At 44.8% G+C, this 22,591-nt stretch overlaps 3 protein-coding genes and 1 pseudogene across 12 annotated transcripts; 1 reads left to right on the top strand and 3 right to left on the bottom strand.

Moving 5' to 3' along the window:
- Window positions 1-311: 311 nt before the first annotated feature.
- On the bottom strand, window positions 312-2,900 carry LOC118094679 (BLOC-1-related complex subunit 6-like). Its single transcript, XM_088655415.1, has one exon. The coding sequence runs from the start codon at window positions 1,181-1,183 to the stop codon at window positions 479-481; it is 705 nt and encodes a 234-aa protein (XP_088511541.1). The 5' UTR covers window positions 1,184-2,900; the 3' UTR covers window positions 312-478.
- Window positions 2,901-3,984: 1,084 nt separating this feature from the next.
- On the bottom strand, window positions 3,985-9,701 carry LOC132593047 (uncharacterized). Of its 5 annotated transcripts, none has more exons than XM_060281704.2 (4): window positions 9,562-9,676; window positions 8,909-9,018; window positions 8,301-8,510; window positions 3,985-6,619 (listed from the first exon to the last, which is right to left on the bottom strand). In XM_060281704.2, the coding sequence occupies exon 4, from the start codon at window positions 6,606-6,608 to the stop codon at window positions 4,956-4,958; it is 1,653 nt and encodes a 550-aa protein (XP_060137687.2). In that variant the 5' UTR covers window positions 6,609-6,619; window positions 8,301-8,510; window positions 8,909-9,018; window positions 9,562-9,676; the 3' UTR covers window positions 3,985-4,955. The 5 variants fall into 5 exon arrangements, with proteins under 5 accessions (XP_060137687.2, XP_088511525.1, XP_088511526.1 ...); XM_088655399.1 differs by having other exon boundaries at window positions 8,317-8,510; window positions 9,562-9,666; XM_088655400.1 differs by having other exon boundaries at window positions 8,436-8,510; window positions 9,562-9,642.
- Window positions 9,702-11,837: 2,136 nt separating this feature from the next.
- Window positions 11,838-12,339, top strand: LOC118094682 (anaphase-promoting complex subunit CDC26 pseudogene; annotated as a pseudogene).
- Window positions 12,340-14,192: 1,853 nt separating this feature from the next.
- ZNF771 (zinc finger protein 771) lies at window positions 14,193-22,354 on the bottom strand. Of its 6 annotated transcripts, none has more exons than XM_060281707.2 (8): window positions 22,148-22,354; window positions 21,794-21,984; window positions 21,151-21,267; window positions 20,773-20,895; window positions 19,795-19,926; window positions 17,507-17,629; window positions 17,115-17,213; window positions 14,193-15,496 (listed from the first exon to the last, which is right to left on the bottom strand). In XM_060281707.2, the coding sequence occupies exons 3-8, from the start codon at window positions 21,241-21,243 to the stop codon at window positions 14,477-14,479; spliced, it is 1,590 nt and encodes a 529-aa protein (XP_060137690.1). In that variant the 5' UTR covers window positions 21,244-21,267; window positions 21,794-21,984; window positions 22,148-22,354; the 3' UTR covers window positions 14,193-14,476. The 6 variants fall into 6 exon arrangements, with proteins under 6 accessions (XP_060137690.1, XP_088511529.1, XP_088511532.1 ...); XM_088655403.1 differs by having other exon boundaries at window positions 22,140-22,354; XM_088655406.1 differs by lacking the exon at window positions 21,151-21,267.
- Window positions 22,355-22,591: the final 237 nt, after the last annotated feature.

Genomic DNA, 22,591 nt, shown 5'->3' on the forward strand with positions numbered 1-22,591 from the left:
AAAAAAAGCTGTGCACCCATTAGTAGCTGGCCCACACATAGTTCAGTCCGTTTTTCCAGTGTGTGGGTCGTCACTCCTCTGGGACTGATGAGAGAATCAGGGTTGAGGTCCCATTAACTACCTTAGGCTGAAAAGAAAGCAGCACTAGGAGATGAGGTGTTAGGGTCTTATACGGGCTTGAATCAGCACAGGTGGATGTTGGAATCTTGGTGGGTGAGGAAAGAGGGGCTCAATGATTGTTTAAAGAAGGACAGGCAGGCCCCTAATGAGGTTTCTAGAGTTTGATCTAGTAACATTATCTAGGGACAATATTTTATAAAGTTTGAGAAACACTGCCATACTTCATTTATTATAGTGCAAGAACACATCCACATAGTTTTCCCTTTTTGAGTATGAATCACAGTAGATCAGGTATCAGCCCCTGCTTCATGCCCCACCAGTCAACAAATTAATTAGTTGTGTTTTTTTTAAAGAGGCACTACTTGCAAAGTGCCTCAAAGATTTCCAGAGTCCTCTTAATCTCCCGGATTTGTTTAGCGAGCGTATGGACAGGTTGCATGGAGCGGTCCAACTCCTCACACCTTGCCATCAGAGTGTACATCCCTTTGATGCTCATGTCCACAGATTCACCCAAGCTGTCCACAGCATCCCGATAAGTCTGGATGTACCCCACACTGAGGGCTGTCATGTTCTGGATAGCGCTGTTCAATGCTCTTAGCATCTGGTCCACCTTCTGTGCCACATCCCTAGTGAGCCTTTCCAGATCCCTAATCACCTGTGGGTCAATTGGAGGTATATCTGCAGTTTTGCCCCTAACGGACAACTGTGATGACACTGATGATGAGGGTTCTGTGTCATCCAGACTGCCACGGGAGCTCATCTTGATCTTCATCTGCAGGTTGTTGGCCACAAAGTGTGTCAGGTCCCCATCATGGCTCACTGTCCCTTCTAGTTCCAAAGCGCTGGATATGGTAGCCCTCCTACCTTCCTGAGCCTTGGATGCTCCATACACTTGGCTTATCCCATCCAGGCTATGACTGTCCAACAAACGGCCTCCAGCCATTCTTTCGCGGGCTGCCACCCGGAGCCTCCTGGATTCTTCCCCAACCACAGACGACGACGACGAGGAGGAGGACGTTGGGGTCTGTATATGCACCTGAGCCATTATGTGCTGTCCCTCCATTACGTAATATAGCAAGAGGATCTAGGATGCGAGAAGTAGAGATCAAGATGCAGACGCTAAAGGAGGAGCTTCGGAGGAGACAAAAAAAGACACCAGAGTCAACGCGCAAGAGGGATTCAAGTTGCCCATTTCCTGCATCTGTGCACCAGGTGACCGGTCGACGCCTCTAATGGGCGGAGAATCCTCAAGGAAGACGCGGAAGATAAGAGTAGGTTAGCTAGGGAGAACAAATGGGAGATTCTCATTGGTGCGTCTCACGTTCTTTAAACAGGAAGAGCCAATCGACGGGAAGCAAGAGGCGTACAGTATATCGGGCGCTCTGCTCGGTCAAACTCTTCTGCCGGAAGAAATCTGACGCAAGACAGCGTTCTCGATTTGCCAGGGGAAAGGAAGGTTGGTACAGTATCAAGATTCACCAGTCAAAAAAATGGGAAGTGTTAAAGGCTCCCGCAGGGCGGTAGATGTAATCCTACTCTATCGTGGAGGCTTGTCAGACCGAAATGCCAGTATTTTCAAAACTGAAGCTTAGAAATAACAAACAAAACCTGCATTTCCAAGGGCAAAATGTATTTTTTTACTGACGTAGGCTGCAATCCTAATCTCAGTTAGCTGGGAGTAAACCCCATTGAATTCAATACAATTTACTTCAGAGTTGACGTGGTTAGGCTTGTGTTCTTACTCCTGTCGGGAATTTTATGGGTTTGTATTTTTTTACAAAATTGGACTCCACCGACAAAGCTTGAAGTGTCTGTACACTAGTTCTTTGTGTTGAAGGACAGAAGGTATGAAAACACAAACTTCCCCTGTGGAGCTGTCATTTTGAGGACAAATAAATACTCTAAAACAGTAACTTGAAACCTCAGGACCATTATCCAAATAAGTACACCACCTCCTTTCTGATCTTCTGCAAATTGTCCCCATATTTGTCCCATTGTGTTCTTATTGGGACCAAAGGAACAATAAGAGATGCACCTGCCTGCCCTAAACTTGACAAAAGGACTTGCTTTTAGCTCACCACTGTTTTGTCTTTGAAAAACTGCTCTCCCTCCTTTACCTCCTGCTCCCATCTTTGTGTGTCCTTTTTAAATTGCAAGTCTGATGGCAGGACACCTCTCTTACTCTTACTGACGCAAGTCACTATGTGAGACAATGGGTTTTATCCAACTAAGTTCTATTCAGAATAGACCCATCGAAATGAATGAATCTAAACTAATCATCATTTCCCTTAGTGCAATGGGTCTACTAATGGACTAGCTTTGACTACAACTCATTAATTATCTGAAAAATTGGATAGAAACACTAAATACATAATCAGTCTGGTGTAAGTAGGCAGGGGAATGCCTTTTCATGAGATTCCCCCCAAGGAAGGTGAAAGCAACTTGGGAAACTGGAAGATGTTCTTTCCTTCAAAACAGGACCATTTAGTAGCATATTGTATAGCTACATTTCCCAGGCAGATGCTGATGAGGACTGTAGATAAGGAGGTGTGTGTGTAAGAAGACAATGCTTAAAGAATACTTCCTGCCTTGAGAATGGAATCTGTTAATCCTGATTCACAGTTCCTTTTTCCCCATCCACTTTCCTTTGCAGTGTATCTACTAGATACTTTTGAAAGTTGTTCATTTGTTGTTAAAGTGAAGTAAATGCTTATGTAAACATCACACAATTGTGGTCTTGAGCTATTGCACTGTTTTGCAAATACAGTTCTAGCTTTCAAATGTTCAAAAAAAAAGGAAAAGTAACTCGCTGTTCATAATTGTCTTTGCAAATGTTAGTGTTGTCCTCACAACAACCCTGTAGGGTAGGCAATCGGTGATCCCATCTTGCAGACTGAGGACTTGAAATGGAAAGATTGTCAAAACTGTGCCTCTAGTGAGTCTACAGTTGAGTGAAGAGTTGAACCAAAGTTATCTAGGTTCATTGTTCGTTATCCCTATTTTCCCCCAATGAAATTGGCTCTTGCTATTGCTATCTGAAGAAGTGTGCATGCACACGAAAGCTCATACCAAAATAAAAACTTAGTTGGTCTTTAAGGTGCTACTGAAGGAACTTTTTTATTTTACTTGCTATTGGAAACACTCTTCCATAAATGCATTTTAAAAAGGATTAAGTTAAGTTCTTTTGAGTTTTCGATTTGGTTTTTAAAAATTAATTCAAGCATAAGTGATACCTTTTTGTCAGAGAAGTCAATGAAGTTGTAAATGAAATCATGGCCTGAGGGTGGTTTTAATAAAATAATGCTACATATATTTTCTTCTAAAGAGCTTCCGCCTGTATGAGAAGTACAGACCAGTTCAGCAGAAGATAATATATGTTGCTTAAATTCAGAGCCACAGCTCCTTCTAACCTCCAGAAAACTCTGTAAGATACCCACCTCACTTTCGGCATCCATTAGAAATATGTGGAGGAGCCATAACTTAAGCTCAAGATAGAGCAAAATGAATGGTAAAGAATTCCTGTTTAGCAAAAAGAGTGCAAACAATGTTTCAGGGGTTTTAACACCACTATGAAGAAAGGTTTCCTGTACTGTATCTTTTCCCTGTGGCAACAAAAAACAAACAAAAGCCAACTTTCTGCTGTGGGACTACAACTGATAGCATCAGTCAGGCACGTCCAACTCCCTAGAGACTGTGATCTACTCCCAGTATTAAAAAACTGGCAGTGATCTACCCATTGTCATTGGAGGGAGGAGGAGCTTGCGTGGGGTGGGTGAATTGCCCAGAGTTGTTGAGCTTTTTCTGCAGAGGATTGCCAAGAGTTGTTGAGCTTTTCTGGCGTAGGATTGCCCAGAGTTCTTCAGCTTTTATTTGTCAACTTTCCGGCAACTTTATTTAATCCCATGATTGATAAGGGTCCCGTCAGAAAACAGACAATGTGAACACTGCCCAAGCCATTTTCAAGGTGACATGCCACTATTCCTATATGAACTAGCACAATGCATGTTCACAACCTGGCCCAAAGGTGGGGATAGAGAACCTGTGGCCCTCCAGATGTTGTTGGATCAACTCTCATCAGCCCTAGGCAGCACAGCCAATGATCTGGGAGAGTAGTCCAACAACATTTGAGGAATCGCAGGTTCCTAATCCCTGCCCTAGGGCAAAGATTGAGGCATAGTGTATTAACATTGCTACTGAAAAATATTGACTGCAGCACCACTGTTGTCATCATGCCTTTAATGCATTGTGGATGCAGAGAGAGATTTTAGCACAATCACCTCCTGGGAATACTTATTCCCCTCCATGCCATCTACCACTCATATTAATTAGTTACATGGCCACTAGCAGTGCTGTCTGCAATTCCAGTTTTATACCTTCCAAATTGCATGTGCAACTTTGGAGCACCACTACACTTTTTTCTTTTTAAAGTGGGTTTTCAAGACCACGAAACTCCCAAAGCTGACCCACAGAATATGATCAGCCAATAATTTCATTGATTTAAGGCTCTGCTCTGGAACCTCTTCTGAATCTGCTCCCTGCCAAGGGGACACTGCATGAACCCAGGTTCAGGATATACTGAATTCATTTTCCTCACCACTGAGTATTCATAACCAAATTATACAATTATGGGACAAAACTGCAGGATTTGAGGGTTGGTAAACATGGTTCAAGACAGGTTTCAATTCCAATAGTGCTCTTTTCAGAGGTCTATCATTACAGTGCTCCAAGTTAAGACTTATCTTTCTCCTTCCAAGACAGAACCCCTTGTGACATGTGGGAGTTTCAAACATTTGTTTGAAAAAACCACAAAGCCTGACATCGTGCCCACAATTCTTTCAGTCATCTGGTTCCTTTTTGATGTGCAAAGAAACTGTTGACAGTTCTCTCCTTTCTTCCTGGGCCTCATCTGACTCCTCTTCCTTTTTCATCCATGAGAGCGACCCCGTTTCTGCAAATGGTATGTCATTCCCCCACTGAAGCTCTGACTCTTCTTTTACTTCAGCATCCCACGTCCCTGGAGGGAGTACCACCACCTCATTGGCTTCTTCTTCCATGTCATTCTCTGTATTGTCCTCCTCTTCTTGGGGTTGGACAAAAAGCTCTTTGTAAACCCTAATGTCTATTGGCTCACTGCATGTGCCAGAAAGTAAGGCTCCCTTGGTGTGAGTCCTCAGGTGCTTGGCAAGAGCAGCCCGTTGGCTGTAGTTTTTGTTGCACTGGAGACAGGCATAAGGCTTCTCATGAGTGTGAATCCTCTGGTGCTGGACCAGCGTGGAGCTCTGCTTGAACCCTTTGCCACATTCATCACAGCAAAAGGGGCGTTCCCCTGTATGGGTGAGGTGGTGTCGCTTGAGAGCTGACATACCACTAAAGCTTTTCCCACACTCTCGGCAGCTGTACGGGGACTCACCAGTGTGAGTCCGGAGATGCTGAGTCAGCGCGGAACTCTGACTAAAGCCTTTCCCACACTCCTGGCATTTGTATGGCCTCTCGCCTGTGTGAAGTCTCCGATGAGTTGTGAGCACCGATTTCTGGCTAAAACTGCGCCCACAATCTGGACACGGGTAGGGTGTCTCTCCAGTGTGTATCCGCCGGTGCTGTGTCAAGGCAGAGCTGGCAATGAAGCTTTTTGGACAATCAGGGCACTGGTAGGGCTTTTCTCCTGTGTGTGACCTCTGATGCTGGAGAAGGGAATAGCGCTTGGTGAAAGATTTACCACAGGCTACACACAGGTTGGGTGGGCCCTCTTCAGAGTGAGTGCGGACATGTTCGTTATAGAGAGCCCTTCGCATGAACCGCTCGCCACACTCCCCACAGGCAAAAGGACGCTCACCCGTGTGAATGCGACGGTGTTCAGCTAACGTGGTGCTCCGGCAGAAGTTCTTGCCACAATCGTCGCAGCGGTGAAGATTCCCACTACCTAAATGTCCTGCAGAGGCAGTTCCATTTTTTCCACCACTACCATCACCCTGGTGTGAAAGAAGATGCTCTACCAGCAAGGAAATCTCTCCAAAACGCTTCCAGCACTCAGTACATTTGTATGGCTTCTCACCTGTATGTGTGTTCAGGTGCCAGACCAGGTGAGCTTTGGTGCTGTAGGTGGTCCCACAGTATTCACATCGGAATGGTCTTATGCCATCATGAACTCGCTGATGGCGGGTCAAGTTGCTCTTCAGCCAGAAGTTCTTGCCACACTCCTGACATTTATAAGGCTTCTCTCCTGTGTGGATACTTTGGTGACTGGCCAATGCGGACTGGACAGAGAAGCAACGGCCACAATCTGAGCACATGTATGGCTTCTCCCCTGTGTGGGTCCGCTGGTGGGCAAACAGTTCACAGGTCTTGACAAAGCTCTTTCCACAAACACCGCAGATTACCCGACCTACTCGCCGATGCTTTGCTACTGGGGTTGCTAAACATCTCTGAGATTTTATTCCTGATACTACATCTTCTCCCCTTTTGCTTGCAGGTTTTTCAGCTGTATCCATCTTTCTGTTTCCTAGCAGAAAGAAGAAATTCACATTGATTCATCTACCATCAATCCCCAACTACCATCAATCCTCACATTCTTCCTCCACAAGTCTTATTTTAACCACCATCGCTCCATCTATGCTCAGGGCCGGCTCCAAGGCAAAGCCGGGTGGCGCAGGGTGCCAGGGCACCGGGCCGTCAGGGGGGTGCCACGTGGCTGTGCCTGCCAGATAGCCGCGGCGGCAAACGGGGCAGGGGCGCCGGAGCGATCTTTGCTCCACGGCACCCGATATGCTTAAGACGGCCCTGTCTATGCTGCATCATTTGCTGCCAGTTAGTCTTTAGATATATTTTTTACCAAGTCCTCATCTTCTTCCTTCGTCTCTATTCTTTCTGCATTGGCCTTGGGTCCCAAATGTGGGCACTACTGCAGCTTAGGCCAGTGATATGTGAAGAGCCTTTCTCAATCACAGTGAATTTATTTTCCCACCTCATTGTGGTTTCCAACCCAGAAAGTGCATGATGAGCTAGATGAGCCTCTCCATGACAGCTATTATGAAAGTTGCTGCAGGCCGGTAAGACAAGACTCCTGAACTGGCCCACTTCTGAATAAATATGGCCCTTCCGCAGGGCCTCATTCTCAGCACAATGTGCTTGAGTTGTATTTATGGACTAACTCACCATCCCCACATCTTTTTATCCTGCTACCACCTCCTGCCCAGATCATTTCATCTTCCTAGCCACTCCAGGAAGGGAGCACAACCCTTAAGCAATCTTTGATACTCCTTCACTGCTAGAAGCTGTGGTTAGGATGTGGTTTGGGAGGTAAAAGTACAGAAGACCCTCCTCTTGAGCCTTTCTGTTGCTGGAAGGTTTCTAGTCCCCTGTTCCTGACTCTAGTGTTAAAACTAGCATCTTCAACTTGAGGGTGCTCCTTTTAATAAAAAATGTGCAGTGTCTAACTGTTGAGATGATGGTGATTAATAATATTTAATACTTTAATACAGTGTTTCTTTAACTTTTTTCTCAGGGCCACACTTTTAAAACAAAAATTTGCTCATACCAATTTTTTTATTGCTTAGAAATATATTGGAAAACAAAAGGAAACAACTCCTATCAGTGCTTGATTTATAGCATTGAACACAACGACTTTATAATATGATCATGGGACATCCAAAGCATTTTTTTAAATGCAGCTACATAGGAACATGAATAATTCTCAAAATATAATTATGAGCCTCTTACATATGTACCTTAAATATGTATACAAACTCAGTCAGAAGTGTGAGCTCGCTTTTGTCAGGTAATTTCATTTCTATTAGGTCTAATCTGAGTTAAATGAACTCTCATCAACACAAAAAAGCCTTTCCCTTTTCTGATCTTTCAGATTTGTCAGAGTTGAAAATCCCTGTTTGCAACAGTATGCCATGGAGAAGTTCAGAAGAATAGCCAATGCTCATGGATACTGTTTCTGGTTGTATATCCCCCCCCCCAAAAAAATTGTTTTATACTTATACTATACTAAACTGAAATGTTTAAATATTTCAATATTTCTTTTATTGTCCTTGAATCTTTCTGCCACACTTGCCATCCTCTCCTACCACACTAGTGTGGAAGTGCCACATCCTCTCCGAACCAACAAATTAATAATATATTTTTTAAAGAGAGGCAGTCAAGACCTGAACCTACTTTATTGACAGTGATCTTACCATATCAGTTACCTACTTCTGCTGTTGTTTTAATCACTGTGTGCTACCCCTCCTACCAGAGCTCACTTTCTCCAGTTTACAAAATGGTCTTGGAGCTGTTCTCTAGTTCCTTGAAGCTAGAAGGCTATTCTTAACCTTAGAGCCTGTTTTGTTATGCTCCTTCCCTCAATCCATCTCAGGAGTTACAAGAGGTTTACGGATAGAAATGCCCTGTTCAAAGGAAAGAAAAAGTAAGTGTCAGAGTAAGAGTTTATTGGGACTCAAGAAGACTTATTCTTAACAGCTCTTACCTCATGGATAAACTAAAAGCAGTTCCATGTCATTAGCTCATAATTACTGTAACATTTTCAAGCTTGCTTCCAGAATTGTGAAAGCTAGAAATTACTTTATCCTCCCACCTTCGCAAAAAAAGAAATAAATGAAGACCAGCTGAAAACATCATATTCCCAACAAAACCCTGCAAAAGCGTTATGTTGGCTACTATTCCTCCCCCCCCCCCCAATTACTATAGGCCATGCTGCCCATTCAGAAGGCAGTCCTGCTCAGGCTAAAGAACACAGGCATCAGATACCTGAAGGATGTACTTAACAGAAGAAAAGAACCCTTACCTGGAGGAAAGGAGTCTATTAATTCTCTTCTCGGTGTCTCTGTAGCTACATTCCTAAACTGTAACATGGTATGCTTTTCCTTGGCTGAAAGGGCCAGGTCCTAGCAGACACTAAAACAACAAATAAAGACCTTGTGATTGGGAGACATGTCTAACATGAAAGATTCTCATGACCCTCCCCGGTCTTCTCCCACAGCACCAGAAAATAAATCTACTACAGTTCTAGTCCAGTATTTCCCATGTAGCTCATACTTCTAGCCTACAGCCTCAGAAAGGGTTTTCATCCTTTTTCATATCCTACACTTCCAGCAACTAAGATGGACAGCTTACCTGGGTCATGCTATGACAAAGGCAAGTTATATCAGCAGCCTTCTTCCTTCACTACATACAGCAAAGCAATATCCCTTTGCGGGGCGACATTTCTCCCAGGAGCAGCAGCAATCACCACCATCATCTAAGAAACCACACAACCTGCAGCTATTCCAGCTTATAGACTTCTAACGTTTTATTTCTAGCAGACAAAATTTCATATCCAATAACCCCAACCTCCCAATATCCAGCTTTGCTGATGCCCCAAAACTTGTAGACTTGAAAAGTAAAAATGTTACAAATAATAAATAGAATAACCCCAGCTCTGGACTTCCCATCACTCACAAGGCTATGCATGCTGACAGCTCTTGCACTTTGTGAACCCATGGCTAAGCTTTGTTGTCCGCTTGAGGCAAACAGGGAGGGGGGATGCTGCACAGGAAGGTACACATAGCACCACCTTCCCCCTTACTGCTACTTCCATGTCTCGTCTAGCATATAAAAATCTCGCTGGTATTAACCCCTAAGATTGCCCAAATTTCCTTCTTTACAATACATTGGATCAGCTAATAAAATATATTATACTAAATACATTATATATATTGTTTTTATGTGAGAATTCAGTGATTTTATTTCATATTTTTGATTTAAGCAATGAAAAACCTAATCCTGATTCTGCTAAATTTGCTTCTAAATTTTCTGTATCTCCAGTCCAAGCGTAGGAAAATATACCAAAATGGGGAAAGTTTCTCCTGGCATTTCTCTCTTTTTCAGCCTCCTTCTAAGGTGGTGGGAAAAAATGTTGACTTCTAAAATTTGGTCCATCAGGCTGTTATTGAAGCCAAACGATGAAGGGTAAATTTTTAAATGTTAGTACAGTGGTACCTCGCTAGACGAATGCCTCACAAGATGAATTTTTCGCAAGACGAATGCATTTTGCGATTTCAATGGAGACTCGCAAGACGAAGTTTCCTATGGCGCGCTTCACGAGACAAACTTTTTTCATCCCATAGGGTGCCTCGCAAGGCGAAATTTTTTTATTCGTCTTGCGAGGCGCCCTATGGGAAACCACACTTGAATGCGTTCCTATGGGAGCCGCTTCACAAAACGAATTTTTCGCTATACGAAGCGACTCGTGGGACGAATTAAATTCGTCTTGTGAGGCACCACTGTATCCTTAACATACAGTGTACAGTGGTACCTCAGGTTACAGACGCTTCAGGTTACAGACACTTCAGGTTACAGACTCTGCTAACCCAGAAATAGTACCTCGGGTTAAGAACTTTACCTCAGGATGAGAACAGAAATCCTGCTGCGGCAGTGGGAGGCCATACTAGCTAAAGTGGTACCTCAGGTTAAGAACAGTTTCAGGTTAAGAACGGACCTCCAGAACGAATTAAGTTCTTAACCCGAGGTACCACTGTACAGTTTATACCCCTGCAATAATTATTAGTGTGATCCAATATTTATTGACACAGAAGCAAGCCTCTGATAATTGAATATGGGATTTTAGCCCCAAGCCTTTACATTTTATTTGTTTTATTTATATTTTTATCTTTTTCTTCCTCCAAGCAGCTCTTTCCTTCTATTTAACATCACAAAAACCTTGTGAGGTAAATTAGGCCATGAGACAGTGACACCCCAAAAATCACCCAGTGACCTTTTATCATCAACAAGGATTTGAACTTGGTAGACCCTGAACATAGATTCTGGGATGCTTTTGTGTTTTTGTCCAAACTAACTGCAAAGTTTTGTGGTGGTGCTTTTAATTCATTGAACCATGCTTTAACACACAACGTTTCCCAGCAGACACCAAAAGCAGAAAGGCCTCCTCCCAAGAATTGCCTAGATTTTCCATCCTAAAGGGTTAAATTCACAGAAATAGCCTGGGCACCTTTGTTGGCATTGTCATAATAAAGCTAGAAGCAAGGAAAGGCACGATTAGGATGAGAGAGCTTCTTTGTACATGGCATTGCATTTTAAGAGTTGGAAAAGGCTGCTTAAAACACAGTTGCCAGGGTACCCCTTGTGTTGCAGGGTTTATATTTCATTTGTGTTGAAAAAAATATCACTGATTCATGGTCTGTTTCTGAGTCCAGTCAAAAGCATTGGTGCTTACATTTAAAGCCCTACATGGCTCAGTAGCCAGATACCTGTTAGACTATCTTCACCTGGATCAGTCTACAAATAGACTGAGGCTGTCATTTGAGCTTCTCTACTGGGTGTATCCCCGGTCCAACCAGGGAGAGTGCCTGTTTGGTGGTGGCACATTGTCATTGGAACCCCGTCCTCTGGAAAGCTCACCTAGCACCTATGTTGTTTATCAGTCCAGCACCAGGCAAATAAAGACCTTTTTCTTGTCCCAGGTTTATTATAAAAAAAAAAACACCAAACACACCACCATACAAACAACAATCCAAGTATTTTAAGCCATGGTGAAATTTCTTACCCATTCTTATCAATTACTGGTTTTTCAGATCTGGCTGAATTATTTTTTCCCAAGCCATCCCAAGAACATTATTTACTGAAGACTGCAGGTTAGAAACATAACCAAAAAAACCCTCACAATAAGTAAGTTGTGTTCCTGCAGGTTGCTGGCCAGCGACGTGGGGCATGGCATGGTGAGATTGAGACTCTGGCGTCGGCGTCTGAACCAGAGGTGCAAGTGAAGAAAAGAGCGGGGAGCTGCTGCGCACACGCGCGAGAGCCACAGGGGAAAGGTCTGCTTGCAAGATGCTGCGGCGGAAACCGACGCGGCTTGAACTGAAGCTGGACGACATCGAGGAGTTCGACGGCGCCCGCAAGGAACTCGAGAGTCGTAGGAAGCGCGAGGAGGTCGACGTGGTGGGAGCCAGCGATGGTGAGGGTGCACTGGGACTCAACACTGATCATAAGAGCCGGGAGCAGATGATACATGACCGAATTGGCTACAAACCCCAGCCCAAACCAAACAACCGTTCATCTCAGTTTCGGAACTTTGAGTTCTAGAGCCCAAAGGGTGGACAGTGGCAGTGCCCTAGTACCTGTGAGCTTTGGGGAAAAGCTGAAATTTGTTTCAAGAGCCCGACAGGCTCTGTTTAGAAATACCTAGCAGAAGAGACTGAGCTTCTCTCCTCTAGGTTTTAAATGGAATTCCTCCTCAAAGCAGAGCAAGTCTTGCTTTCCCTACAAATATGGGATCTCTGTCTTACTTGATGGTTTCTTTTGTGCAACCTTGCTAGGCTGCCGTGCTTAATAAAATATTTCTTTTTATAAATAAATAAATAAGTTGTGTTCCTAATTCACTCCATCACAATGCCTTTGTCTGCCATGTGTCAGCAATAATCTTGGGGGACGGACGGACAGTATGTTATTCCACTCTTCATATTATAGAACTGAAAGACTCTTAGGGTGCTGACATTTCCTTTAAACCATGAAAACCAATCAGTTTCTAGCCCTCATGGCAGCAAAGAGAATTTTGGAAGACATGGGATCAGTGCCTGGTGGGATCAGAAACTAGATTTGGGCTTGATCAGAACTTTCGCTGGTCATAGGCTAGGACTTCAGTACTAATATATGTTTACATGTAGCTTGTGGGTTTGGGGGAAGCAGAATAAATAATTTTACACAGCTCTATGCAATTTGGAAAAGGCCATAGTTCAGTGGTAGACCACATGCTTGGCATGCAGAAGATCCCAGATTCAATCCAACATCTTCAGGTAGGGCTGGCAGACATCAATCTGAAACTACGGGAAACCACTACCAATATCATCAGTACTGAGCAAGCTACGAGAAAATTTCCTATGTTGCTTAGGCTCTAGCCCTACACTTACTCGGGAAAAAACACCATTGAACTGAATGGGGCTTGCTTCTAAGCTAGATAAAAGATTACACTTTCATTTGACACGATTTATTTCTGGTTACTTTAGTGTGCGTTTTTGAGGGGGGGAAAGTTTTTACTTTTAGCACAGAACATATACAGCCCAGACCCAAAGTCCCTAGACCATGGAAGATTGTAATATGATATTTCTCACTGGTAAGAGATTGATTACGGTGTGAGTGTTTTCCTGGGATACTGCCCTCTCCTACACAGCTGAATATTGGCCTGAATATTGTCTATACACTATTAATGGCCAAGCAGAAATTTCATTTGCACAAATGAAGTTCACTGTGAACATTTGCTTTGTCAATCTGAGGCTGAAGTATGTGGCCTGCCTTGCTTTGTAGGGTTCTATGTTTCAAGAGACAGGTGTGGAAAAAGTGTCCTCCTAACGTTTCCCAGTAAACAGGGGTGACCAGGTCTATTTAGGGACCAAATTTTGGTTTAGATGTTCTACAAATACTAGTAAGAGTCTACGAAGTCCAAGGATCTTAAATATATATATGACATATACGCTTCCCCCCCCCCCCCACACCTGCCTTACGAAAACAAAAAACAGAAGACCATCTTCATCTATGCATCCATTCCCACAATGGATACATCTTCATTCCTTCAAGTGTCTCTTTTCCTGCCAGAAGGGGGAGTTAGTGACACAAACCCAAAGCTTTTGTGTCTATTGGTATTTGCACCAGTGTTAATTATGTCCTTGCTTCAATCAGAGCCTTGACTACTGATATTATTTTCCTTAACTTTATTACACTAGGATGAGAAAATCTATTCAAGCTCTTGGAGCTCACATCCTGCTTGTGGGCTTCCCAGTCAAGTGCAAACAGGATGCTGGACTAGATAAGTCACAGCCCTGTTCCAGCAAGCCTTGTATGTTCTTAGTATCTTCCTAATGCCATCATGTGGCACTATAGCAGGAACTTTTGTCCCTCCAGTTGTTAAGACTCCAGTTCCCACCAGCTCCAATCAACACAGCCGGTGGTCAGGGATGATGGGAGCTGTTGTCCAATGACATCTGGAGGGCCAAAGGTTACCCATCCCTGCACTAGAAACCCATTCTGGCCTAGAAATCAAGATTGCCACCACAAACAAACACGCGTGCACATGCACATACTCTGCAATATTATTTACTCCTTTTCTTCACAGCAAAAGCAGGAACAGGTCTTTGGAGGTGAACATAGTATTCTATGGAAGCAGATCCAATCTTAGTTCAATACAAGCATTTTCCCAAACCCATTAAAAAAATGGAGATCAGAATACAACTCTCCATCCTGGTCCATTATTGATTTAGTCACTGATAAATCTCTCTCCTGTGTTTGGACTTTGCTTTCTGATCCAGTCAAGAGATCCTGGAGGGCTACTGAAGATTTGCTGTTCAGCTACACCACTGTCCGGCTACGTCCAACAGCTGGTGCCACACTCAGTACAAGTATAGGGTCCTTCGCCCAGCACAGAGTCTTCTTGAAGGCCGGATTCTAAGCGGAAACCTTTACCACACTGGCTGCAGATGAGAAGCCGGCTGCCCTCTTCCCCATCGGTATCATTGTTGCCATTGGAGATGCTGCTATTGGCACACAGGGCATTGTGACCGGACCCGTGAGGGCTGCCATCGTCAGTGCTGCTGGGGTTTTCATAAAGGAGGCTGACGTGATGGGCACTAATGTTGGCGTCATTGCCAGCTGTATCGACACTGCCAAGGATATCATATGCCAGGCTAGCACCACGGGCATTGGCATGAGTGCGGCGGTGGCGAATGATGTGGGAGCTGAGCCGAAAGCTCTTCCCACACTCAGTGCAAACATATGGTTTCTCTCCTGTGTGCACCCGCCAGTGGTCCACTAGGTTGGAGTGGTGGGTGAACCGCTTGCCACACTCAGCACATCCGTAAGGCTTCTCCCCTGTGTGGGTGCGCCGGTGGTTGGCCAGAGTGGAGCTCCCAGAAAAGCGTTTGCCACATTCCTGGCACTGGTATGGCTTCTCCCCTGTGTGGGTCCTCTGGTGGCGAGTAAGGCAGGAACTCCCGGTAAAGCGTTTGCCACACACATTACACTGATAAGGCGTGACTCCTGTGTGGCTGCGGCGATGCAGGTTGTAGTTGGAGCTCTGGGAGAAGGCCTTGCCACACAGCTCACAGCGATAGGGCCGCTCTCCTGTGTGAAAACGGCGGTGCTGGAGGAGGTTTGAGCTGGCCGTAAAGGCTTTGCCACAGTCTCCGCAGACGTAGGGGCGCTCCCCAGTGTGTGTCCGCTGGTGCTTGGTGAGGGCTGAGCTCTGGTTGAAGCTGCGGCCACAGTCATTGCAGCGGTAAGGCTTCTCACCTGTGTGGATGATCTGGTGCTTGGCCAAGTTTGAGCGGCGGCTAAAACTCTTGCCACAAACGCCACAGGTATTGGGGTGTGAGGAGGAGGAGGGCACCTACAGGAATGGAGGAAATAATAAGGACAGCTTAGCCTTCTGTAAAAAAGGCACTCTGGGAAGGGATATTAGGAATGCTAGCCTGGAAACTGCCACATAAACAAGTCATTCTTTTTTTTTAAGAAGGAGTCCATCTTTGTACTGTATCGTAGTTTTAGAAATCAACTTTTGATAAGAGTATATTAAAGAGTTATAATATACTTAATATACTAAGTATATTAAGAGTTGGTCAAAACCAGTGATCAAAGTTGATATATGCTTGGCAAGCCTCTCTTTTGGCTTAACAGGCTGCCGATGATATAACCTGACCTACTTGTAAAGGAAGTGTATATTGTGTCCAAGTGAACTGGGGATGGACAGGAGATTAGACAAGGCTAAAGAGGGTCCCTACTAGTGGTGGTCTCAATGCTACAGCAGTGTGATAAGAAAAGAGGCATGTGGCCAAATTTTCCCTTGATTGTTCTCTGGCCATATTGTTAAGGCTACATCTTGATGACAAGCCTTTTTTGTGAATCTTGGGATTCAGCATGTAGACATTTTTTTCTTTACTATTCCTTCATTGCACTCTTGGGTTTCAGTGACTTACAAGGTCCTAACATTAGTAAGATGTTGTCCTGTACAATGTCAGAAGAATTGCCAAATACCACTTCTTTCATCCTCGTCCCCCCCTGCCATACAGCTGCCAAGACTCACCAAAAAAAGGCTAACATCAGAATGCAGCCACAGCAGTCTGGCTCCATCAGCGCCATACATTTAAAGCAGCAGCTTACCACTTTAAACAGTCATGGCTTCTGCCAAAGAATCCTGAAAAGTGTTAAGGGTGTCCAGAATTGTTAGGAGACCCATATTCCCATCATACAGCTACAGTTCCTATATTTCCTTGGGAAGAGGGAATGACTATTAAATCACTGCAAGAATTAAAGCTTTGTGAGGGAAAAGGGGTCTCCTAGGAACTCTCAGCACTCATAGCAAACTCCAGTTCGCAGGATTCTCAAAGGTCTGGAAACAATGCCTTATGAGGAACGGCTTAGGGAGCTGGGTATGTTTAGCCTGGAGAAGAGAAGGTTAAGGGGTGATATGATAGCCATGTTCAAATATGTAAAAGGATGTCATATAGAAGAGGGTGAAAGGTTGTTTTCTGCTGCTCTAGAGAAGCAGACATGGAGCAATGGATTCAAGCTACAAGAAAGAAGATTCCACCTAAACATTAGGAAGAACTTCCTGACAGTAAGAGCTGTTTGACAGTGGAATTTGCTGCCAAGGAGCGTGGTGGAGTCTCCTTCTTTGGAGGTCTTTAAGCGGAGGCTTGACAGCCATCTGCCAGGAATGCTTTGATGGTGTTTCCTGCTTGGCAGGGGGTTGGACTGGATGGCCCTTGTGGTCTCTTCCAACTCTATGATTCTATGATTCTTTGGGGGAAACCATGACTGTTTAAAGTGGTACAATACTGCTTTAAATGTATAGTGCAGATCAGGCCTCTGACAGGAGAAACCCAACATTCCCAAAGATCATGGAAACAGTACAATAGAACCACCTCACCACCTACCCCCATCTACCATAAGTCTCTCCTCCAAGCTCTCCTGACATTCCCTCGGCCATGCTACCCCCCAGTACTCACCAAAATCCCATCTATTGGGATAGTGACTTTTTGCATCTCAAATTCTTGAGCCTTCTGCTCCTCCACCTCCACCTTCATCTCTTCCTCAGGTGGCAAGTCCTGTAAGGCAGTAGAAGCAAGCTAGAGCAAGTTTGACCAAGACAATGATTTCACTAGCCGTTGCAAACCTAGTGCCCTCCATATGTTTTTGACTACAATTCCAAACCAGCTGTGCTGGCTAGGGCTGATGGGAGCTGTAGAACATTTGAGGGGCCAGCTTTTCAAAGCCTGAGTTAAGCAATCCTTTCTTTTCCTGAAAGCTGGTCTTTCTTTCCCCTCACCCAAATATAGCATCTTACCTTCCCATCTTCATCTCCACTCACTGGTTTCCCACCTGCGGAAACCCTCCTCACCTCCACTTCAAATTCCAGATTCTCTTCCTCATCTTTTTCCTTCTTCACTCTTCTTCTAATTATCAGTTCTTTCTCACTGCCATCCTCCATTATTAGCCTATTCTGGGAGAATGAAGACTCTGGCTAGAAAAGGCAAAAACAGCAAGAAGTGAGCATTTTTACACATATCTTATCCCTCTAGAGACAAATAGTTCTCAAATGCTGAGACAGGCCTAGATGGCCTTACCTGAACCAGAGGTTACCAACCTTTTGGAGCCAGTGAGCACATTTGGAATCCTGCAGAAGTACCATTGGTGCCCGTCACAAAATGGCTGTTATGGGGTTGTGCAGAAGAGGATGAACAAATGCAAAGAGGTACTAAGCAGGAAGATCAAACAGTCTCATACACTGTAGATTTTGAGGGGATATTTACTGAGACCTTTTGTGGGCACCATAAGAGGTACTGTAGGTACACTGGCAGCTGCTGCACTGGTGACCCCTGCACTAAACCAAGTACATATCGTCAACCATATAGTGCGACCTATATGATCCTGGACAACCCTCCTGTGTTTTACTGTCCCAGGCGGTCACCAAGGGTCATCACAGATGACCAGCAAGTCAAATGTTGTGCATGCCTAAGGCTAAGGAGGGAAGAAATGGTTTGTCAATTGACAATACTTTGTCAATTTCTCCTCACAGTATGTGTTCTCTGCAGCCAACTCAAACAGCCATTTTTAAAATATCACTACCGGTGTTGACTTTTGCCAAAGGAAAGCAACTTATAGAAGAATACTGAAAATGATAACCATTTATGTAGCCCTCAGCATGCAGAACGTGTGGGTTTTTTGTTTTGTTTTTTTTGCTTAAAGGTAGGCCACTGAGCTTTCTGAGTGGCAGTTTTTTCAGACTACTAAAAAGCAACAATGTGAGTATGCAACCCATTCCATAGTGTGCCACAACTGCTGCTCTTTGTTCCTTTCCAGCTCTCCAATTCTTAGTTTCTTAATAAGAGGGAAGAGCAAAATAATTCAGATTTTGCCTTTAAAAGTTGAAGAACAATACTCTTGCAGGCAAGATCTTGTTTTTATCTCTAATAAAAAAATATGGTTGCCAACTAACCAGCAAATGGATTCTCTTATACATTTAGCAGTGGCTCATTCTTCAGAAATTACCAGACAACACTTTCCATGGGATAGAGATAAAAATCACTGTGATGAAAAGTTGGAGCAAAGAGTGCTTGTATCTGGCAAAACTGTTTAGCATTCTTTTCTGTCATGTTCCAAGTCTTGGGTACCCAAATGGTTTCCACCTACCAGGAGTAGAGATGACTCACATTCATGTCTCTAAAATTCCCCTTTCCAGGTTGTGGACAAAATATAACCAGGCCAATCACTTCAGTGTACATACTGGTGTGTCATGTTCCTGAGTACATAAGAAAATCTTATCTAGCGGGCTATGGCAACTCCTGATTGATGGATTCTCTTCTCTCTGCCAACCCCATTATATTGTGTAGTAGCAAAGATGGCGCTGAATTGAAATTTGTCACCTATCTGTCATGTTTATCATCCTCCTTGGGACAACTATGTGGTTTGTAAGTAAGTTATGCAATCTCCTTTTTATACTGTTTTCTGTAAGTTATTTATGCAACATTCACACCATACATTTAAAGTGGTACCATGCCACTTTAAATAGTCATGGCTTCCCCCAAAGAATCCTGGGAGCTGTGGTTTGTTAATGGTGCTGACAGTTGTTAGAAAAACACTATTCCCTACAGAGCTACAATGCCTGGAGTGCTTTATCAATCTGTATTCAGTTCTAATATCAACTGAAGGACGGTGGCAGCAGCAATCTTTAAGTACGGAGACAAATGACATATTTTCTCCATAAACATCCAAATCATGCTGCTTTGTAAAAAGGCTGGCTGGGAGGCTGGCAATGCTAATGAAGAATATTATATGTTAAAAAGGGGTGCAGATGTAAACAGGAGCACTTTATACAGTGTACCCTTTTCTGCTATACAGTGGTACCTCTGGTTTCAAACACCTCGAGTTACAAATACTTCAGGTTACAGACTCCGCTAACATGGAAGTAGTACCTCGGGTTAAGAACTTTACCTCAGGATGAGAACAGAAATTGTGCGCTAGCAGCACACCGGCAGCAGGAGGCCCCATTAGCTAAAGTGGTACCTCAGGTTAAGAACAGTTTCAGGTTAGGAACGGACCTCCGGAACGAATTAAGTTCGTAACCAGAGGTACCACTGTATAGATGTAGCCCTGAGATCTAGTCATCGGTTTGTTTTCATTACTCACCATGTTGTCACCCACTGGGATCTCAAGCATCTTCACCACAATTGGAGGCTCTTCCTCCTTCTCTGTTGCCACCTTTTCTGTTTTGCTTGAAGTGGCAAGTCGTGTCCATTTCCTTGGAGTAGGCGGCAGAGGCTGAAAGAAGAGGTAAAGTAGCTGGGAGCGGATTTTACATTATTTTTATTCCTTAGATTTCTATTTCATATTTTTTCCAAGGAACTCAAGGCAGCACATGCTGTTCTAGCCCTCATCCACTTTATCCTCACAACAACCCTGTGAGACAGGCTAGCTTGAGAGAAAATGTGTGTGAGAGAATGAAATATGACTGGTCCAAGGTCACGGATCAGCCTCAAGCTTGAAGATCTGATCCTGCTCTCCCCACCCCTTAATCTAACACTATAACCCTAAACTATCTTGTTTTTCTATGAAGTCAGGCACAGTAATACACCAACCAATCCTGTGTAATCTGGACAGGGCAGAACACAAGGAGCCAGCATACCATAGTGGTCAGAATGCTACACTAGGATCAGGGAAGCCTGGGCTCCAACTCTCACATGGCCATGAAACTTGCTGGGTGCTCTTAGGCTGTCACTACCCCTTGGCCTAACAGACCTTACAGGGTTGTTGTGAGGATAAAATGGGGAGGGGGAAAAGGGAACATGTTCATCACCCTGAGCTCCTTTGAAGAAGGATGGGATAGAAAGGCAATCAATAAACACTCCCTGCAAACCAAAAAATCCTGCTCCATTCCTATTGGATCTCAGAATCCCGGTTTTTCCAACCTATTCCCTCAAATCTGTGTGTTGCTCAGTCTTTTATGGGGCCTTTTCTGTTCCATAATTATTTAGTAGGAAGCAAATTACACTCAGGACAGACTCACAAACCTCTAGCCCTGATTTTTCCTTCCTTCCCACCTCACCACCCTCCTTCTAAACAAAAAAACCTCATAGCTGTGTCCCTGGAGATCTTGTATAGCCACACCTTGCTCTCCTGTGCTCTTTCCCTTTCCTTCTTTACTCTAGTCAGCAGCCCTTTCCGCCGTATCTGTGAGGATCCCCGAGATGTTCCCTCATTCTTCATCAATGGCCTGTCTGCATCCAGTTTCTGAAGGTACAAAATGGGAAAACAAATACATACACAAACAAACAAATCCATTAGGTGACCAAATTAGGTCCTTAAATATTTCAGGCACCAGATCTTCCCATGGTGCTGTTCACCCAGCATGAGATTGCTTTAGTCATATCAGTCCAAGCAGAAACAGACATGATGGTTTGGGTCTGTTTTCCACAAAGGAGTCTTTCTTTTAAACCCAGAGGCATCTGGGGAAACATTCAGTGTCAAAGCGCCTCTGTTACTTACCACACCCCCATCTTTGACCTCGGTTGGCGTGCCAGATATAGGGATCCCCTCTGACTTCTCTTCTTTCATGCCCTCCTTGTCCTCATCCATCATTAATTTAAGGGTGGAAGTGAGTGGCTTTTGAGGGAGAAACAAAGGTAAGCGACCAAGCTCTCCACCCTAAGCATAGTTATTAGAAAATTAAGTCCTCTTTAAACAACTCTTATTTGTAACCATCAAACCCCCTACAAGTCAGTGCAGCTTTTTTGTCTCACAACCACCCTGTGAGGCCAGCCACCTAGCTTAGATCCAGGAGATATTTACTGTAGATCTATTTTCCTATTGCCCCCAGCCCCCAATGAACAGGGATGATGCCACTTGGTTTGAATATATTATGGGAAGATGGATGAGGCCATGGTATGATTCAAGTCTGCCTGGAAATCCTGTCACTACCGGTAATCCCTGATGCAAAGTGCTGTGTTCATAGAGAACGACTGGCTTATTTATGTACCCTTCACATGCTCAGAAACACAGCACTAATTTGTAGTGTTGTAAGAATTTTGAAGGTATCACAACTGCACAGGGATCCCTGGGCAGGTCATGGCCCCAAATAAGCCCCACCCTTCCCCGCAACCCCCAGGAGTCTCAAGCTCTTAAAACTTACCTCTTTTGTTTCTCAGTCTTGGTGTGTGTCTGCTGGCTAATAACACTACCTCCGTAAGTTTAGCCTAATTACGTCTTAGAAATCCAAGGCGGGGGGGAGAGGTTGTGTTGTGATGCACACCTCTCTCTCTTCCAAGCAACAGCTGCTTCTGGCAACCCACGTGGTAGACACCCTCTTTCTCCGCCACGTCCCTATGGAGAGTTAGGGTAGCTGGCAGCAAGATAAGGGCCTGGGTAAGGAAGGGGAGACGGATTCCCCACCCGGGGCCAATACCAAGTCCGGGAAGGAAGTTGAGCCAAGGAGTGACTGCTTCCTGCGACCCAGGCTAGCTCCCCTCCCCACTCACCCCGTCACCCGGGCCTCTCTGGAGCAGGGGAGGAGTGGTGGGGCTGCTGAGGATGATGATGATGCGGAGGAGGGCGCAGAGGTGGCTAGCAGAGCCGCTCAGCGGGATCCGGAGGCTCCTCGCCCTTTGGCAAGCACCTCGAGGCGGGCGGCGGAATCGGCTCCGGCTGCGCTTTTGCGCCTCTTCCCTCCCAGAGAAGAGACCCTGCTGAGAGTGGGGAGGGGGAGCTCCGAGGGCGGGGGGGGGGCGGGCGGGGAGAATGTTAGACGTCGAGAGGAGGGTGGCAGAGGGGCGGTGCGCCGCGCAGATTCGCCAACGTTGCCTTCCCTCGTTCTCGCTCATTGGTGGAGAGGTCTGCAAGACAGGGAGAGTGGCAACTGCAGCAGCGGCGCCTGTTCCTGCCAGACCCTGAGCAGGGGGTGGACCCAGGAGTCCTCCCTCCCACCCACCCT

Source organism: Zootoca vivipara, chromosome 12, assembly GCF_965207765.1.
Source record: "Zootoca vivipara chromosome 12, rZooViv2.hap1.1, whole genome shotgun sequence".
Classification (NCBI taxonomy): Eukaryota; Metazoa; Chordata; class Lepidosauria; order Squamata; family Lacertidae; genus Zootoca; species Zootoca vivipara.

What these genes read in the sequence shown, in the direction of transcription:
- LOC118094679 (XM_088655415.1), bottom strand. Translation starts at nt 1,183, where the DNA reads ATGGAGGGACAGCACATAATGGCTCAGGTGCATATACAGACCCCAACG.
- LOC132593047 (XM_060281703.2), bottom strand. Translation starts at nt 8,975, where the DNA reads ATGTTACAGTTTAGGAATGTAGCTACAGAGACACCGAGAAGAGAATTA. An exon ending in AATAGACTCCTTTCCTCCAG is followed by an intron (nt 6,620 to 8,908) that starts GTAAGGGTTCTT and finishes TCTTTCTGCTAG; the next exon opens with GAAACAGAAAGATGGATACA.
- ZNF771 (XM_060281707.2), bottom strand. Translation starts at nt 21,243, where the DNA reads ATGATGGATGAGGACAAGGAGGGCATGAAAGAAGAGAAGTCAGAGGGG. An exon ending in TCCCAGTGGGTGACAACATG is followed by an intron (nt 17,630 to 19,794) that starts GTGAGTAATGAA and finishes TGCCTTTTCTAG; the next exon opens with CCAGAGTCTTCATTCTCCCA. An exon ending in TCCCAATAGATGGGATTTTG is followed by an intron (nt 15,497 to 17,114) that starts GTGAGTACTGGG and finishes CCATTCCTGTAG; the next exon opens with GTGCCCTCCTCCTCCTCACA.